We start from the raw sequence: 19,304 nt of genomic DNA, 5'->3' as shown, positions 1-19,304 counted from the left end.
TCGTTATTTGAAGAAGTAAGCTTGTCTTGAGCTTCTCGGATAGCTTGTTTATAGCTTTCTTCCCCTTTCCCCTCTTCCCCCCTTCCCCTTTGATGACTCGCATATTACCGCCTGCGACTTTGGTGCAAATTGAGTCGTGGCTAAAATTTTGATTTTCTTCCACATCTTTGCTTATCTATTTACCCAAACCAGTACTGTGTTAAGTAGGATGAGTTTATGGAGGTTCGGTTTCTTTAATACCATCCCTAATACACCGGAAACAATTCTTCAACTGGGTACATTTCTATTCCGATACCAAAGACGGCTTGACTGCTCTTCCTTTGTAGAGAACCAGGATTCCCACGGTGCTATGAGTCCTGTGATGTTCAGTAGACCTACAGTAATACTTCACTCACAATATGGCTGCTTTGGCCAATAGTACGACACGTCCAAGCTGTGTATAAACCCCTAGCAAATGCCATGTCATTCAAGTTGGTACATGATCCTAGGTATGCATGCCTACTGCGAATACAGTTATTATGCGATTTTGGAGAACGTGGTATCCCCCTTGAAACATATGGCATGCTAGGGTCAGTGGAAGGATCTGGCTGATGTGACCCTTCAAGCCCAATGGCTGAACGTAGAGGAATGCTACCAATTTGCCAGTTCCACACCCACAGCCGCACCTGCATGTGCGGCGCAGCAGGCCCGATATTGACGTGCTCTGCCATGTGTCTGTTGGGATGACATGAATCAACCGGTAACCAAGCAAGTCACTAAACTTGAGACATTGTATGTAATTGATGACAGATCTATTTCATGATATGATGATATGACCAGGAGGGCCTAACATCGCGACATGACTACCCCCGTGAAATAACATGAATTAGTATGGCTGCTTGACTCGCGTGCTTGAACCGTTTCTCGTTTTGGACAATGCTGTGTCAGCTCCTAATCTTCGATCCTGAGCGGGCAATGTGGTATGACTGAAAGCTCTACACCCTGGTCTACGATGTGACGATACTGCCTTCATTCGATGGGTACCTTTATGTCAATTTTTTTGATTCTCATAGGTAGCCGGGTCTCTGCACAACGGCCAATGGAAACCATTGAACAGCATAACTATCACCCACGAGCGGATCGTGGGCTGAGCCGGCAGTGCTGTTTCCGCAGTTGAATACCTCCCACACTTTTCGGCACATATCCAATGTGGAAGGTCTATAATTTAATCACAAGAGCTGAATCCTTTCACAATGAACCGAGTGGTGGAGAATCAAAATGTATGAGACTATTGGGAGGAACCATTGCATGCAAATGCCTACGCGTTTCAAACCAGCCCTATAGGGCACATTGACAGTCCCTAGACAATGAAATTTCGCTCAGGAGGGTAGTAAGTTGGTTGTGTAATTATGCAGAGATGTTGCCACAACGCATCCTATTTCCTATTTCACTTTACATGAGTGTAGTGTATCATTGTAACATGTTTACCTTTTCTCTAGAAATATGACATGGATTTGCAGTGCTTTTGCTACAAGATAGTCAATTTATATATCAGAAACACAGAGTAAACGCACACCGGTCATGTTGAGCGCCACGCAAATAGCTGGTGGGAGGAAGTTTCATTTCTTGCACACGGCTTGGTGCGAAGATGTTGGTCGGAAGTGCTGTTTAATTGTTCAATGCGTCAATTCATCGATATGGCGGTGCGGTAAAACGAGAAACGTGTCCGCCTGGCTTCAGGCTGCGTGCGAAGGCGGCTCCACCTGGAGTGCATGAAAGATGCATAGAACAGTTGTGTCGAAGGATTAGACACGTGCATATATCGACCTGCATGTGTGGTGCATGTGTGAGAGCAATGATTCGTTGCCAGGATCCGGCATAGCCTACTCAAACTCAACATTATTCGGTGGATAATGTAAGTTGAAGCTGGAACCCCGACTGTACGACGTAATAAGATGCTTCGTGGTCCTTCATTTGATGGTATAGTACCTATCATCTTCCGTCGACACGTTACTACATATGCAGCAAAGTTGGCAGCATAGCCTCGACACTGAATCATGAAGGTAGAGCGTCCACGGAGGACTAGACAGGCAATAACGATAATTAGCCCCTTTGGTATATATTTCGTTAGTTACTTGTAACTCATCTCGTTGCATCCTTCGGTGGTGCTCCACAAACGCGACCGGCATATTCCACAAATGCGGTCGAGAGCGCAATAGGTACGGCCACAGCCATCCATACGAGCCGAAGGTAACGTGCATGGGTGGTCCCTAACAAGAGGTCCACACAGACTTGCGCAAACCGGACTTGGTTCTCAGATGAACCGCTCCCAATATGTTTAACGTTTCTTAAGCTATACTGAATGATTCGAGTAACTCTAGTGCAGTTGGGCGGTAAAAAGAAAAAGAAAAACCCCCCGGTCTATACTCATAATCTCCTACTACAGCTCATAGGACTATGGTATGGAGAACAGCCACCCCAAACCGGCCGTAACTTGCATTAGCCATGGCGTGGCGGTGTTTCTAGATAGCACCTCATCTCACGTTGCGACGATCATAAGTCTAGAAGTAATCAAATGGATGGACAACAATGTCGTAGAAGCGCGGCTTGTCGTATTGGACGGAGGTTAGACGATAAAGCACACGCTCGTGCCTGAAATATGAGCCCCTTGAGTATAGGCATACAGTATGGGCGCTAGGGCAAAGAATTAAGATCTTGCTAGCGGGTATAGCTGCCCACGGAGGTGATGTTTATTGAAGTCGCCTGGACCTGAAACTCGTATAGACAGGACGGGTGATCTGAAGATTAATTAATCTTGGAGCAGTATGTGACAGTCCCCGGATTTTCAAGGTAGGCCGCCTCGTGGAAAAGATTATTTGGTGGACAGGGTGGACAAGGTGGACTCAACGGGTGTTTTGGCTTTCTCGTGGTGTCGGATTTGGAGAACAGCTGCCCAGCATGTGTATACAATCGCCGTGCGCAGTTTATGGCCTCGTATAGTCCGAGCGATTCGATCTCCAGTATATTGCTGTCACTGAAGCCTCCCGATCCGGATGTGTCTTGGACTCTGTAAATGAGACGCGACCAGGCGTTAAGGTCACCGCTAGATGCTCAAACTCACAGGTGGATTTGCTCTAATAAACCGTTGGCAGGGAGCTATGACGCTGACTCCAGGCAATACTTCCTTCCGATTGGCTGAATTGCCGACACAAAAAACGAGCTGCCCAATCAATGGGCATAGATCTTGCTTCAAGACTGGGGTATGCTGAAATCATAAGCTGACCGCTATTCCGCTAGACGAACTAATTCAAATGGCGGCTCCCAGGATCTGAAAGCAAACACATTACATATCCTGGAGTTCCACTTTCATTTCACATCCGGCCGTAGTGACAGCTCACTGACAGCAAGAAATTGCGTTTAGATCTGGTTGGTCGAAGAGGCATCCTGTTTCTATCATCTAACATGCTGTGCTCCGTGCCCGTAATAATCCTGCAGTACTACATAGAATGTAATTCTAAGAAGTCAGATTCAGTCATACCAAGGCTTCGCAAACAGGCCCTATAAGGCATCGTATCAGGTTGCCCGAATGTGACAACGTTCGGCGGGTAAGGATGGGAGTAGGGCGTAAGGCTGAACGCAATGTCAGCACTTTCTTTTTCGAGGGAAGAGTTCAACACGAACAAGGTCATTTAGATCATCAAAATCGATTGGCACGACCAAGGCCGTCGCGTCAGCAAATGCTACATTACACAGTATACCTATCATGTGTGCTCATTCACCAGAGGATTGGAGCGCATCCACAGACCATGTCCCAGTCGAATGCAAACTCCACTTAGCCATCGATTCTTATCGGGCATGTACGGTGTCATGGTCACACTTTTATTAGAGCATTCCATAGAAACTATAATTGGATTTGGAGCCAGTCGACGGTACCCATTGTTTGACAGGATGTGAAGCTTGATTGCGTGCGATTTTACGTTGGTTTTTTTCATGAACACTAACTATGCGCAGCCTGAAGAGGTAGTAGTCCCTCTGGCTGGGGGCAACCGTCGTACCAATCCTCAGCTCCAAGAAGCCACACCTTAACCACCCCGTATTACTTAGCAATTACTATGATGGAGTTGAAGTGATCAAAGCCCAACCACTTCCTAGAATCGCCGGCGAACGTTACATAGTATAAAGTCTGCGTGTCATGATTCCACTTTTGCGCAATTTGAGTACGCTCGGAGTCTTTGTTCAGATTGTGAGCATCACCCGGGGTCGCCCAACAAGGTTAAGCCAGCTTCTAAAAGAAGCTCGATGTAGGTGGCCCGAAAGTTCTTGAGTTCTCCGTTGTTACTGGGGAGGCAATAGTTTGCGATCCCCTTCGTCAAGCGCTGCACTTGATTCTGAGCCAAAAGGAAAACCGATTCTCGCTGTTGCACACTCGGCATGGTATGGGATGGTATGTATGGCAGAGAGGTATTTAGAGGCCAGCCTACTACGAGGTGTATTTGGCAACTGGTGACACCAAGCAGAAGGATATGCCCGCATGGAGATAATGTCACGTAGGGTCAGATTTGCATTGCGACTTGAAAGATTGCATGCAACAGGACTCACAATCTTCCGAGGATGGGGACTGAAAACCTTGGGGGCCTGCATGAGCGACGATAGAAGCATTCCGTATGACTCCCTGGATCTGTGGTTAGTCCCGTTATAGTAATGTGCAGCTGGATGGGTGGATCGTGGTGCCCCAAAATATGGGTTGGAAGCAGCCGGACACAGGGCCGCCAACATGGTATCTATAGCGAGCCAATCGTGAGCTTCCCGTCGGAGCCACCCCTGAGCCAACGGTTGAGGGTCTATTTTTGCCAGGATAACCTGACCTTGTTGTAGTGGGGTCATCTGCATTGCACTTTTCGATCAAGTAACGCTGAGAGTGGAGTAGAGTCACTTGCTTTGTCTTGTCCTGGAAAGGTCCTGTTGATGGCCCTATCTGTTGCATCGATGCTTGTCGCAGGCTATGCCTCTGAGTGGCAGAACCACGGCGCTGGACCTCTCGCTGATTGGGCATCTATAGTCCCCTCGCGCTTCATTGACCTTTCTGCCTGGACGGCATGATGATATCCCGGTCAAGACGGCAGCATCAGTGGGCATCTGATTCGACATTCCGCAACCGTTGCTGCATTGATTTACTACCTGATTCAGGCGACTAGCGGCGATCCGAATTCCAACGAGAGATTGAGGATCATTGCAAGCTTTCGCATTCGCATCTCATCGAATGAACACTCCCCAGAGTTGAGGTAACATGCAATTTGGGACTACATCCTTCTCGGTCGTCCAATGAAAAGCACTACGCATATTGAGCGCTGATTGGACGACCCGCAGCCTGCAGATGCCGGAGGATTCAGCATGGAAAGGATGAGCAACGAGAGCCGTTGGTCCTGTACGTGTTACACTACTACGTAGTGTCAGATCATGGATGACATCCCAGCATTTAGCGTGGAAAATAAAATAAAATAAAAACCGCCCACCCACGTCTTAACTTGGCGTGCGTCGTGAGCCTGCGCCAACTTATTGCATCCGTGAAGAACGCCACACCCGTGATCGAAGATGGGCAAATATAGTGTGGACGATTGGGCTGACATCACCGTGAGCACGGCTCATGTTAGCGCAATCGACAAATGCTAGAGCTGACCTAGGTTAACGAGCTCGTGTTCAAATTGCTTCGCGTTATGGTATCTAAAATTGAAATGCGCCATGGTTGTAATAATACATGGTATACAAGCCCGACCTCTGCGTAGTCTTAAAATGCTTGTCCCTTTGGTCCATCTCCGTCCCGATTCGAACATGACCATGAGATTTTATGCGCCGTGGAAAGATAATCATGATATGTTACGAGAAGCATGTGCGTGTACACATTGATATCTACTTAATATCCCCGCCGCATTAACGATACGGCTGGCTCGAGTAAGTTTGGATTGGTAGTCCGTGGACGAGAATTCGTCATTGGGGGTAGTTGTGTTGGTGGTGCGAGAAGGTTGGACGTAGAGTGCGAGCTGAAGGACGAATCGTATCCCTCGGAACGCACGTCGAGTGTGCCAATGTCAAAGCGCTTGGAACAGCCATCTTCCATGTGTCTGGGATTGATCAGTGGGCTGGAAATAATTATAGATCAGGGAGATATGGCTTACCTTCTGAGAGTGTCCTTCCTAGCGAACATCCGGCTGCAATAATCGCACCTGTGGTTTTTCTCTTTCATGTGCACACTTTGGTGATGCCTTTGGAGATCTGTTTTGCGGACGAATCTCTTGGAGCATCCAATTGCCGCGCATGGAAACGGGTATTCCCTGTTCTCGTCGTGCGTCTCCAGATGTGCCTTGTAATTGTAACTTCTGCTGAATAGTTTTCCGCAACCTTTTACTTCGCATTGGTAATTTGCCTCTTCCTTCGTGGTGAGCCTACGGGGTCTTGACCGCGGTGCTCTGTGGATGCGATATGGCTGCCTGTCCTGGAGCAGTGAGGGTGCCGCCGGCGCCGTGCCGTTGGCTGTGAACATGTCTGACTCCAGCGTAGTGTACTCAGATTTTGGCCAGGAGCCGGAGGGAGCATCCGACAAGTACCCCGAACTGCTGGCTGCGCTGCTATAACCGCCGATTTCAACTGGCACGGCAGGCCCAAGATGAGGCGAAGGGTACCGCGAGTAATCTAGTTCTGGATATTCACCCCCGTTCTCCATCTTGACCTGGGGCGGTGGAGATCCGCTCAAGCGATATGCAAAGGCCGGCCGGGACGGGTCTGGTGAGTGCGATAGTGTTCTTGGGAATTGCTGTGGGCTCATAGATCCGGCATGCGTCTGTGTGTGCCCGCTTACGTATATATCATGCGGGTACGATGGAGGCATGGAAGCATCGTAGCCATTGAAAGCATCGTAGGGCGCTGCGAGTATGTTGGGAATGTCGGTTGATGTGGTGGCCTGCAATAGCGGTGCGCTCCACTCTGCAGATGAGGCTGTATCCAGTGACAGAGGCTCGGAGTCCATGTTGTGGTCCAGTACACAGGATTGATCGTACAACGAACTCAACTTGTAGTGGCTTTCCACCAGACCTGGCGAAGGATAGTCGGTATTCGGCGAAGATGCGGGTGATCTACTTAGCGGCGGAGGCGATAGATCCATCACGAAGCTAGCAGTCTTACCGACCTGCAACGGCAGCAGACAGGTGATATGATCTGATATAAGTAGTTGCAGTTGTCCGTAGGATGTCAGGTGCAGCGACCACGTCGTTGCTAAGCTCGTCGCTGTTTATCCCGTCTTAATACCAGTCGGCGTATGCACGACTAAATATGGCGCCGATAAGCAAGGTCCGCAGCGGATGGATATACGAGTCCTGGGAACACAAGGGACTACACCAGTTGTTTACGCTAGGTTGTGATTCCGTGGGTGGGTAGCGACTCTTGTCAAATATATGTAGGAGCTAGCAAAACTGGAAGGGCAGGACACTAGATTAAGCGCGGTGCATCGAGGCAGACAACAGCGAGCTGGTGTATACATATGTTCTGATCTTAGCAAGACTTCTGCCTGTTCATCAATTTTTGGATCGAGCGGCATATGATTAAACTATGGTGAGGTAGGTAAGTGGAACAGGTATCCAGGGCCGCCCCTCTTCTCTTGTTGGACCCCGAGAATACCTAAGGACTGTATGTGAGGTACTTGAACCCAAGCGAGCAGGAACGCTGGTTTGCGCGCCCCGTAAACAGGTCTCATGTGGATATGGGAAGACCAGGATGCCAACAGTCGCATCAGTTGGTGACTAATAAGGCTGGGAGGCAGGCCCCCCTGATACAAAGTACATAGTAGACCTAGCCTTACCAGGCCCCCCCGGCCCCCGACCCATCCCAATCCCAATCCCAATCCCAAGATGTCTAGGCCGGTGCTGTTGGTTGCTACATAGTGCATACTTGATTGTTGCTCAGCATCATATCAGGTAAGTAGTGTTGGTGGATTCCAGGCGATGTTTGAGCAAGAATCTCATCCAATCCCAGCCCATCGTTGGGGGCTTCGAAATCCGTGCGACCAAGTTGTGTTGGTGCGCGGCAAGACTCCATTTTGTACTGGTTGTCTGGGTGCGCATGTGCCCGTATAATATTGACCTGGAGCAAATGAGCAAACAACCATTTTCACCCCTAGACTGATTCGCAGGAACAACCAGACCGGACAAAGTGGCATGATAAACTAGGCAGGGATTTTTGACTACTGTAGACTAGCTAACGGGAATTACGGAACCGAAAATCGCGCTTAACTATGTTGATACAGTAGTTGACCAAGACATCATCCAACACACACACTAACCTAACCTTAGACTATAGTGGATATCTTTAACCGCGATACATAGCACGATATTATACACTAATTTTATACCGAGCCAACTCGGCAATTCCCAATTCATATGGAGACACCTAGTCGTTCAGCGCACACAAGACTCGACCAACCGAGTGGGAGTGATTTCGTGCTGGCGAGTGTACATTTATTTTCCTGGGCTAACCAAGCGAGATGAGCTTTAGGGTGAATACAACCGTAAACCTGCAAGTCCCAGTAGATCATACCGTTGGGAGAGTGAAGTACTAAGCAGGTTTCATGATACCTTGCACCACGACGGCTGTGACTATCTCGTACCATGGCAAGTCAGTTGGTTAGATACCCCATACAAGTTCAACTCAATACAATGTCAGCGGTGCTGTGATCGTCGGTCCTGCAAGGCAGATTTGTGAAGGCGGGGAAGATCGGAGCCCCTGACCGTTGGCAACGGGTTTGACACATTTTTAGCTCAGCCACGCCAAGCATGATGTATGCCAAACATCTCCTACGTATATCGTACTATGTCATATCCCTTGCTTCTGGCAAACCGGAGAGAAGCTCATCGCCTCACGGTAACTTGAGGGTGCTCGCTTTGATGCGGCCATATGCTTACCGTCATCCCTAGGAAGGCCTTGCGGTTTCTCAGGGGCTTATATCGGACAATAATACATATAAACATTTTTCTTGCTCCAAGCTTGAGAGCATGTGAAATTGGGGATCACAAGCGCACCTTCTCACGGCACAAACAATATACTGAGCGTACGGTAGCTCTGGCTTTACTGTAAACGCGACTTGGAGGATTTCCGCCGCTAGTTAGGTGAAAGGGCCCTGCCAAGATTACTGATCTGGATCAGATCATGTTGGCGCCTCAATTTCCAAAGTGATCCTTGTACTTTTTATCGACCACCCTCTCCCCTTGAATTTCCTGATTAACAAGAGTTGATCAATTCATGCGCACGTCGCATGATGTTGTGTTATTGTCTGTTTGTTCGTTTGTCGGTAAGCTGGCTTTAACATCTGCTTACTAGATCGTTTTATTTACACTAAAATAAAAGGTTTTTCGAGACTGGGGACTATCTTGTTCACTGTTCCAACACTTTGTGCGATATGTGGGCACTGTATCCGTGCTTGATGACCCCACTGGGATGGATACCCGACCTCGAGGAAAAACCGCGCTAGCATGAAAGTACCGCGCAGGAATAGTCCCGCATGGAGGTCCACATGCGCATTCGCTTCACCACGCTAGGACGTTCTTGTACAGAGTGCAAGCTAGCTAGCATAGAGACTTGCTTGGCATACTGACTGACATACATGCTAAGCATTGTTGGTCCACATCATTAAGTGAGGGCATGGCAAATACTGCAAGCTCGTCCCGAAATCTGTCGGAGAACATCAGCATTACGAGCAACAGCGATACGAGTACGTATATTAGAACAGTCCACCATTTAGCATTTCTTCTCAGACAATGACTGCTAGATTCTGATAAATCAGTCACACGTCATTACTCCTCCTAACTTAAGTAGCAAGGCCTTGTGCTGCAAGACCAACCATTATGCACGGCTAATTTGGATTGTTAGCATCCATTGCAGAAAAAGGACCAACACCCTAAGAATTCGTTTTCTTACAAGTCAACAAGCGGGATGTTAGATTAGGAGTGAGTTTCAAATGAAGATGATCAGAACCCCAACGGAGCCTGCCACATGCTTACATCTCTCGACTACTGTCTAATATATATATATATATATATTCAAATGCCGTGCCATGCTATAATAGTCATGTTGGACAGGAACGAGCACAATCGGATATTAGACTAGGTTATGGGTCAATAGAAGCCCGTGTTACTGGACAGATCATTCTTACACCGTGACTTATCCAATCTAGCACTCATGCCATGATGTGTCTTTCTATGGTACTGTCTTGATTAGATACACCACTGGCCTCATGTCTGGGGACCTTGAAGCAAACCGGCGAGCTTACCACAGCCGCAAATGTGGACTTGTTTGCCCAACCTTGCAAAGCTCAAATCTCATGTTGTTTATTTTTAGATTTCGACGAACTCACCATACGACTGGATACTCGTCTGCCGACCAAGTAAACTGCACGCATGATGGCCTGGATCACTAATATGGTCGTAGGGCTGGGCAATGGATATGCCAAGGTTGAAATGGGGTGCCACGTGGATGGGCACCTTGTTATTCAGAATCGCTCCATATTCGTATGGTGTTGTGCTGACAAGACCGTTATGCCCTGGTCATGAAGAGGACCCATGGTTAATGCACCGTTTTGCATCCTGGCTAGCATTGAGTTCTCGAAGGATTCAATATCCTGGGGGGCCCAGAGGCACTGAATAGGTATAGTTAGGTACGCGCAGATGAGGGCCGGTTGATTCTGCTATTACTACGGCTCTGGCGGACTCTTTCGCTCTTCTAGTCAATAACCCTGGGAGTATGAGCAGAACAACACGGTGTTCTCGTTCCGAGACAATGTCGTGTACCTTTATGATGACGAAAACGCGCAGAGAACATAGGCTCAAGCCGTACTAAAGTCCGGACAGGGTCGGGCCGCCTCTAGTTGGTAAGCATCAGCAGCAATCCTGGTACCTGTTGTTCGGATCGATCTTGCATCAAGGTGCACAGATGCGGTCTGTATACGACGCGTGCATGTTATTAACACATCGCATGTCTGTAACGGACTGTGATATTCTGTGAGCTTAATTAGACTACCAACGAACGGCCCGGTATATACCAAGGAGACACATATATGCGCTGGAACACTGTTCACAGAATTTTCCAGCTATGCACAATTCAAGCACAGGAAACACAGTGTCTTAAGCAAGCTACATTGTCTTGACGCCGGCCTCAGTCTTCATGCCCGTCGGTTACCTAGGTGCACATTCCAACAAGTAAGCAATCATTCGTTGTAGATGTTTTGCAGATTATACAACTCTAGCCACGCAAGCCTCAGGTGCTGTCTAGAAGCAATGTCTATACTCGGTGTAACCCCACAAGAACAACCGTACTGATTATGTACAATGGAGAGTATCTTTTGTTTTTGTTTTTCCAGTGAACGGGAGCACAGGCCATAATGTTGACCAGTACTAAAACCCGAAGTGGCGGTGCTACTGCCTGGAAATGTGGCGTAAACACGCCTATGTAGGTAGGTGCTTGGACTAGCGGTGATTCCTGTCTGAGGTTTTCTTCGTTCCAAACAAAACGAAAAAAACAAATCTGATTTACCAGGGAGAGCAGCGGAAGTCGCAAATATAAATTGGTCAAGTCATAAAGAAGAGTGCTAATTTCGCGGTCTTCAAGTGTGAATGGGAATTGCAGGACCTTCACCTGGCCGTTCGGGGCCCATCACCAGGACTAAAGTGGCTGAAGCTCGTTGGTGACGATACGTTAGAAAACGTCTGACGCAAAAGGTTGACAAACCAAGACATCCGGCTTTGCGGACGTGACGGCTTCTCGAATTTTCCGTGGTGCCAATTCCGCGCCTGCCTAATTCGCAGCGTCATCTCTACATCAGGTCAAGTTGTTTGACAGACGCTACACCAGTTCGTCATTTCGGCAGATCGCAAGAGCTGGACCGTCGCCACCATGAAGTTCTTCATCGACGATCTACCGATACTCTTTCCGTATCCGCGGATCTATCCTGAACAATATGCCTACATGTGCGACCTGAAGAAGACGCTGGATGCCGGCGGCCACTGTGTCCTGGAAATGCCCTCGGGTACTGGAAAGACCGTCTCCCTTCTTTCGCTCATTGTGGCCTACCAGCAACATTACCCAGAACATCGGAAACTCATTTATTGCTCTCGTACAATGTCTGAGATCGAGAAAGCATTGGCAGAATTGAAAGCATTGATGAAATTTCGTGCCCAGGAACTTGGTCATGTTGAAGATTTCCGAGGCCTAGGTCTGACCAGTCGGAAGAACCTCTGTCTGCATCCCTCAGTCAAGCGCGAGAAGAGCGGTGCTATTGTGGACGCTCGGTGTCGGAGTCTGACAGCTGGCTTCGTCAAGGAGAAGAAGGAGAAGGGCGAGAACGTGGATTTATGCATCTACCACGACAACCTAGACCTCCTGGAACCGCACAATCTGATTCCCAACGGCGTGTGGACTCTCGAAGGGCTTCTGAGATACGGAGAAGATCATAAGCAGTGTCCATATTTCACGGCCAGACGGATGATGCAGTATTGCAATGTGATCATCTATTCTTACCATTACTTACTCGACCCCAAAATTGCAGAACGAGTATCGAAAGAATTTTCGAAGGACTGCATCGTCGTTTTTGACGAGGCTCACAACATTGACAACGTCTGTATTGAGTCGCTGAGTCAAGACATTACGGAGGACTCGCTTCGCAAGGCAACACGAGGTGCACAAAATCTCGAACGGAAAATCAATGAGATGAGAGAGACGGACCGAGAACAACTCGAAAGCGAATACCAAAAGCTAGTCGAGGGATTACGTGATCAGGACGATGCTCGACAAGAAGACGCGTTCATGGCGAATCCAGTACTGCCGGATGACCTGCTAAAAGAGGCTGTGCCAGGTAACATTCGCAGAGCGGAACATTTCATCGCGTTCTTGAAGCGATTCATCGAATATCTCAAAAGCCGAATGAAAACACGCCGAGTCACCTCGGAAACACCGACGTTTTTCCTCGACCACTTGAAGGAACACACCTTCATAGAAAAGAAGCCGTTGCGCTTCTGTGCTGAGCGCTTGACATCCTTGGTGCGAACCCTGGAGCTCACAAATATCGAGGACTATCAAACTCTGCAAGAAGTTGCCACATTTGCTACACTTGTGGCTACGTATGAGAAAGGATTCTTGTTGATCCTAGAACCATTCGAGTCAGACACGGCGGAGGTACCCAATCCAGTTTTGCATTTTACCTGTCTCGACGCAGCCATCGCCATAAAGCCCGTGTTTGACAGGTTCAGCTCTGTCATCATCACCTCAGGTACTATCTCTCCCCTGGAGATGTATCCCAAGATGCTTGGGTTTAGCGCAGTTATCATGCAGTCGTACGCAATGACGTTGGCACGGAAGTCCTTCCTACCGATGATCGTCACCCGAGGCAGTGATCAAGCTCCAGTATCAACCAGTTTCCAGGTTCGCAATGAACCAAGTGTGGTCCGAAACTATGGAAACCTCCTTACCGAATTTGCAAGAGTCACCCCGGACGGTATGGTTGTCTTCTTTCCTTCCTACCTCTATATGGAATCCATCATTAGTATGTGGCAAGGAATGGGGATACTCGACCAGGTCTGGAAGTACAAGTTGATTCTAGTCGAGACACCCGATGCTCAGGAAACATCGCTTGCGTTGGAAACGTACCGCACAGCTTGCTGCAATGGCCGCGGTGCTGTATTGCTCTGTGTCGCTCGAGGTAAAGTGTCGGAAGGTATCGATTTCGACCACCATTACGGACGAACCGTGTTATGCATGGGCGTACCATTCCAGTACACGGAATCGCGTATTCTGAAGGCGCGTCTCGAATTCCTGCGTGAGACCTACCGCATCCGGGAGAACGATTTTTTATCTTTCGACGCCATGCGACATGCCGCGCAATGTCTGGGACGCGTGCTGCGAGGTAAAGATGACTATGGAATCATGGTCTTGGCCGACCGTCGCTTCCAGAAGAAGCGCGATCAGCTGCCAAAGTGGATCGAGCAGGCCATGCAGGAGGTAGATGTCAATCTCTCCACTGACATGGCGGTTCTATCTGCGAAGCGTTTTCTGCGCGACATGGCGCAGCCCTTCCGGCCTAGAGACCAAGAGGGGATAAGCACCTGGAGCATTGGGGATCTGAGGAAGCACCAAGCACAGCAGGACGAGGAGCGCATCGCGGAGCTGCAAAGGGAGCAGGAAGAGAGCATGGCGCAGAGAGTACGCGCGCAGCAGTCTCAAACCTTCGCGCTGGACGACGATTTTGACATGGACGAGGATGAAGAAAGGGAGATGATGGAGATTGATGGGATGGCTTGATCAAGAAGTGTGTAAGATATTGTTCTCCATTCTTGGACGGATTGAGCATGGCACCTTGTGTCAACAGACGATGTGAATGAGCATTTATTTGCCTTGCGACCTCGCAGTGTTTAATACATGAGATGTGTACTATCTCCTTTGCCCAGCTTGTTGTATCCGGCGCACGAAACTCGGGGGTCCTCGTGGACATATACTGGTAGGCATTCATTTCCGTATATGGGGGGGGGGGGGGGGGGGTATCATTTTGCAACATATCAGAACCTATTGAAGTCTTGACACCAGAAGACTGTGCTATGAATATGTTCCAAGTCTCCAACAACTCGAGGTCTTCATGTCATACTCTTGGCCAAATTCCAGAAATTCTCCATCTTGACCCTGGCCAAAAAGCTCCTGGCTTCCTGCTCGGTCTCGCACACGCGGCTTGAAAACTTGTTGAAAGCCTGATACTTTACCTCTCCTGCAAACACCAAGTGTGCAGCGTTGGAAGACAAGTCTTTCAGACTGCCATCGGCTTCTGTGGCTTTTAGCCACTCCTTGAGTTCGTGGCTTGTTTCCTTGTGTTTGTCTGGGGTGTTCTGAGTGAAGTCGAGGCGTTCCTCAACCAGCTTGCGGTATTTCCTGGCGCCAAAGGGGCCTGCTTCGCATATGCAGAGACAGAATTTGGGACACAAGACAAGAACTCCTGTGCATCCAAGCTGCTCGGCATTCTTGGACAGCTTCCAGCGTATGCTACCGTTTGAGAGGTTGTTGATCTTGTAGACGAGCAGGTGGACCTGGCGGGAAATATCGGCCTCCTGGTTCTTGGCAACCTTGTCGGCCTTTTGCTCCTTGGTGAGTTTTCGCTCCTCGTTCTCTGTCAGGTGCTGATCCTTTCTCTCGTTGATCTCACGGCGCACGCGCGCTTCGGCGGCAGAGGGATCCATGATGGCCTCGTCGCCGAGAACCTTGAACATGTTGTTCAGGGTGACCTTGTTAGGTTGTGGGGGCAGGAGACCCAGACGTTGCTTTGCGCGCTCCTCGGTCATGACGGCGGCGCGGCGCAACCTTCTCACGCGTTTCTGCTCCTTGGCAGTCAGATACATTGGCTTGACGGCGACCTGCCTGGTACTGTCGGATTCGATGGGGACAGGATGTTGGACAAGGGCGTGAATCTCGGCGAGGTCGATAATGTCGTAGTCGTTGTCCTTGACGAAGCCCTCGTCGTACCACTCAACGTCGGGCGGGGCGTCGACGAGGAAGTTCTTCTGCACGTCTGCGTCTTCGTCGGCGGCCTTTTGAGTGCTTGCGGCGATCTTCCTCTTGAGCTCCTCGAGCTTCTCCTGCCTGCGAATGGCGTTGGCTTGAGCAATGTACTTTCCGGGCTCGTTGAACTGCAGCTGCCTGGGCTGTCTCGGTGCTGGGTCCTGGACGGTGGGGTCATAGTAGGGATTGGCTTTGACCTGGTCAGGCTGGTTTGGGCCGGAAGGATGGAGCGGCTTTGGCTTTGGCTGTGGAGGCGGTTTGGTGCCATCATGGCGGATGGGTGTAGATCTACTTTGGACGTGGTTGACTCGGGTGGCCGGCTTGGATGGCCCTCCAAGATCTCCCATCAAAGCCGGGTGGAGTGGGACGTTCAATCCCGAGGTTGCCTTTGGGTTGGAGGGCGCGGAACTGGGGCTGGCGATGGAGGGACTGTTGCTGCTACTGCCGGGAAGAGGTGGTTTGGTTGCGGTGGTGTTGATGGCGGCGGCAACTCTCGCTTTCAAGGCGGCGAGTCTCTCAGCAGCCGTCTCGCCGCCTTTGGTGACGCGTGAGGAGGCATTCTGAGGGCCCAGGGCGGGCGAGCCGTGTCGATCCATAAAGAGGAAGATCGATCGAGAGGGAGGGAGGGAGAGATACTATATGTAAGGGGGTGATGTAGAGGCGCCTCGCTGTTTGACCAGTTGGTTTGAGATGATTATTTAGTACCAGAAGCAAAACAGCAGATCCTTCGACGGTTTGTTTGTTTGTGGTGGTGGCGGTGACGACGTTGGAGCTACAGCGACGTTCGAAGGCTTCGAGAGGCAGAAGAGCAGCCACTTTAGTTTAGGTCAGTACTGTGTTAGGTCCGACGACGACAAATGCACGACAAACGCTCCCGACCCTCTTGGCGTCGAGGTTAATAGTGGGGGCTTATTCATCTGTTCGACCCGAAGGGCAGCGTGCGGCACAGACCACACATTCTATATGCAATATCAGGCAGGGTTTTATCGCAGCGCAGCGCAGCGTATCTCTGTCTTGACAACTGCATATCTTTTCTGCCACAAGATACCGCCAAAGTTTTCTTTGCGGCTTGCGATTTGCAGCTTGCAGCTTGCAGCTCCCCCAGCTCTCTTGGCTTTGCTTAACTGCAGTCGTCTGCAGATGAGAGACCCAAGTTAATACGCAAGTACAACTCAGTCTATCTTTTTTTGCTTTGCTGCCCCCCCACTTCGCCCGGAGCCAGAGCCAGTGCCAGTGCCAAAAAACCCGCCCGGAACTTTGGCATTGCGATTGCCGCCCGTGAACTTTTTCACATCTTTGCTCTTTGCTCTGTTGGCTCTTCGGGTTACCAGTAGAAAGAACTTTTGCTATTGAAAGGCTATGCACCACTGAAACTCCAGGCCTGTTGCTGGCCTGGGAGGACAATAACCACATTCGAGTGCTCAACTAACACTTTGTTTCATCATTCACATCCCATATTTGAATCTGTCGCGGCGCATCCAGAGTTGCCCCTCTCATTCTCGCCATGAACGTCTCTCACCCTATATCGTCGGCCATCGACAGTGTCGATTTCGACTTCCTGACGCCCAATGAGATCAGAAAAATCTCAGTCAAGAGGATAGAGAACCCTACCACATTTGATAGCCTCTTAAATCCCACCCCTGGTGGTTTATACGACCCGGCTCTTGGAGCTTGGGGCGACTCTTTGTAAGTCAAAAAGTCATTGGCACCCTCAACCACCCTCTTCTCATAACTCAAACCTGATAACAAACATGCTGACCCCTCCCTCTCTCCAAACAGATGTACAACATGTAACCTAAACGGATCAAGTTGTCCCGGTCATGCCGGCCATATTGATCTGCCTGTACCCGTGTACCATCCTGTCTTCCTCGACCAGGTCATGCGACTGCTGAGGTCCCAATGCATCTACTGCAACCGATTCCGAATGCGAGCTGCCGATCTTGCTCTCTACAAATGTAAACTCCGCCTCCTGCAGTTTGGTCTGATCGACGAAGCCCAGTATCTCGACGAGATCACCCCCAAGACGAGAGACGTTGCTGGTGTTGAGCCTGTCGAAATGGACGACGACGAGACCGAAGATGCCGCCCACATGACCCTTCTTAGGGAAAAGTTCACGGAGCATGCCATCCGCAGACACAGATTGAGCACTGTCGAGATCAGGAAAGGCAAACACGAGGGCGCTTACGAGGCCAGGAGAGAGCTGATCAAGGCCTTCCTCCAGGACATGACCAAGGGCAGGACTTGTCAGACCTGTAAGGGAATCTCCCCAAACTACCGCAAGGACCAGTTTGTCAAGATTTTCGAGAAGGTTCTGCCGCAAAAGGATGCCGCCAAGATGGCCCAGGGTAGCTTCAAGCGACGAGATGCTCTGACTGTGAGACAGCAAGCCAAGGTCGCCCCGAACAAGAAGAAGGCCCTCGAGACGGACGAGGGTATTGCCGACATTGAGCTCTCCCCGGCCGACGACGACGACGACGACGCCGGCCTCGAAGAGGAGGATGACGACGATCAAGACGAAGGCTCGGGCGAGGAGCTCGATGAGAATGGCGACGTTGTCATGACCGACGCCGCCGTCAAGACTCCCAAAGCAAGCAAGAAGGACGTCGCCCCCCATCGTTATGTCAGCACCAGCGAGGTTCTTGCGCGACTAGAACTCTTGTTCGAAAAGGAGCAGGAAGTGGTTGCTCTGCTGTACAACTCTAGACCTCAGTCGAAGCACTCCGAACCCCTCAACCCGGGGTCTTTCTTCTTGCAAACCATCATGGTCCCACCGAACAAGTACCGCCCCGAAGCCCGGCAAGGTGACGGTGGCATAGCTGAGGCCCAGCAAAACTCCCTCTACAAGAACATACTGAACGCGTCCGCCAAGATCGCTCAAATCCATCGTGAGATTGCTGCCGCTGCCAGAGCCGGTTCCGAGTTTGAGGGCCGAAACAGAAACTTTTCAGAGCTGCATGAGGCATGTGTTGCGCTCCAGAACTGTGTCAACTCTCTTATCGACAAAGACCGCAACCCGGTTCGTGGCGCCGCCGGCAAGAGGAACGAGGATGGTATCAAACAGAAGCTCGAGAAGAAGGAGGGTCTGTTCCGGAAGAACATGATGGGCAAGCGTGTCAACTACGCCGCCCGTAGTGTTATCTCTCCAGATCCGAATATCGAGACCAGCGAGATTGGTGTGCCCCCCGTCTTTGCTAAGAAGCTCACATACCCCGAGCCTGTCACCAGCCACAACTTCCGAGAAATGCAGCAAGCCGTCATTAACGGCCCCGACAAGTGGCCAGGTGCTGTCGCAATCGAGAACGAGAACGGCCAGATCGTCAATCTGAAGAAGAAGTCGCAAGAAGATCGAGTTGCCCTGGCAAACCAGCTGCTGGCTCCTACGAGCCACAATCAGCATGGCATGAGAGGCAAGAAAGTCCATCGCCACCTCGGAAATGGTGATGTGGTCCTCATGAATCGACAGCCCACTCTACATAAGCCGTCCATCATGGGCCACCGCGTCAGGGTTCTTCCCGGGGAAAAGACCCTTCGTATGCATTACGCCAACTGCAACACTTACAACGCGGATTTCGACGGTGACGAAATGAACATGCACTTTCCCCAGAACGAGCTCGCTCGGGCTGAGGCTATGCGACTTGCAGACACCGATCACCAGTACCTCTCCGGCACGGCAGGCAAACCCCTGCGAGGTCTGATTCAGGACCATTTGTCCGTCTCAGTCGCGCTCTGCAATAGGGACACCTTCTTCGACA

At 50.2% G+C, this 19,304-nt stretch overlaps 5 protein-coding genes across 5 annotated transcripts; 3 read left to right on the top strand and 2 right to left on the bottom strand.

The window, feature by feature from the left end:
- Positions 1-5,528: 5,528 nt before the first annotated feature.
- On the bottom strand, positions 5,529-7,566 carry BKA67DRAFT_599532 (uncharacterized protein). The gene is made up of 2 exons (XM_046105321.1): positions 6,153-7,566; positions 5,529-6,098 (listed from the first exon to the last, which is right to left on the bottom strand). Exons 1-2 carry the CDS (start codon positions 7,133-7,135, stop codon positions 5,891-5,893), a joined length of 1,191 nt encoding a protein of 396 aa, XP_045960432.1. The 5' UTR covers positions 7,136-7,566; the 3' UTR covers positions 5,529-5,890.
- A 2,693-nt stretch (positions 7,567-10,259) lies between these two features.
- BKA67DRAFT_551208 (uncharacterized protein) lies at positions 10,260-10,803 on the top strand (the record flags this gene model as incomplete). The annotated part of the gene is made up of 1 exon (XM_046101725.1): positions 10,260-10,803. A coding segment is annotated over exon 1 (203 nt), but the record flags the coding sequence as incomplete, so codon positions are not given.
- A 1,107-nt stretch (positions 10,804-11,910) lies between these two features.
- Positions 11,911-14,310, top strand: BKA67DRAFT_513203 (uncharacterized protein; the record flags this gene model as incomplete). Its single annotated transcript, XM_046097548.1, has 1 exon — positions 11,911-14,310. One exon carries the CDS (start codon positions 11,911-11,913, stop codon positions 14,308-14,310), a length of 2,400 nt encoding a protein of 799 aa, XP_045960430.1.
- Positions 14,311-14,529: 219 nt separating this feature from the next.
- BKA67DRAFT_551207 (pre-mRNA processing factor 3-domain-containing protein) lies at positions 14,530-16,532 on the bottom strand. Its single transcript, XM_046101724.1, has one exon. It carries the CDS (start codon positions 16,146-16,148, stop codon positions 14,640-14,642), a length of 1,509 nt encoding a protein of 502 aa, XP_045960429.1. The 5' UTR covers positions 16,149-16,532; the 3' UTR covers positions 14,530-14,639.
- A 524-nt stretch (positions 16,533-17,056) lies between these two features.
- On the top strand, positions 17,057-19,300 carry BKA67DRAFT_507382 (uncharacterized protein; the record flags this gene model as incomplete). Its single annotated transcript, XM_046097150.1, has 3 exons — positions 17,057-17,238; positions 17,332-17,984; positions 18,141-19,300. Coding segments are annotated over 3 exons (1,995 nt in total), but the record flags the coding sequence as incomplete, so codon positions are not given.
- Positions 19,301-19,304: the final 4 nt, after the last annotated feature.

Source organism: Truncatella angustata (genome assembly GCF_020726525.1).
Source record: "Truncatella angustata strain MPI-SDFR-AT-0073 chromosome Unknown BKA67scaffold_2, whole genome shotgun sequence".
Lineage (NCBI taxonomy): Eukaryota > Fungi > Ascomycota > Sordariomycetes > Amphisphaeriales > Sporocadaceae > Truncatella > Truncatella angustata.
This window is presented reverse-complemented; position numbering and strand designations above follow the sequence as displayed.

Excerpts from the sequence above, each read along its gene's own strand:
- BKA67DRAFT_599532 (XM_046105321.1), bottom strand. The coding sequence starts at position 7,135 with ATGGATCTATCGCCTCCGCCGCTAAGTAGATCACCCGCATCTTCGCCG. Across the intron at positions 6,099-6,152 it reads AGGAAGGACACTCTCAGAAG|ACACATGGAAGATGGCTGTT; the intron begins GTAAGCCATATC and ends GATCAATCCCAG.
- BKA67DRAFT_551207 (XM_046101724.1), bottom strand. The coding sequence starts at position 16,148 with ATGGATCGACACGGCTCGCCCGCCCTGGGCCCTCAGAATGCCTCCTCA.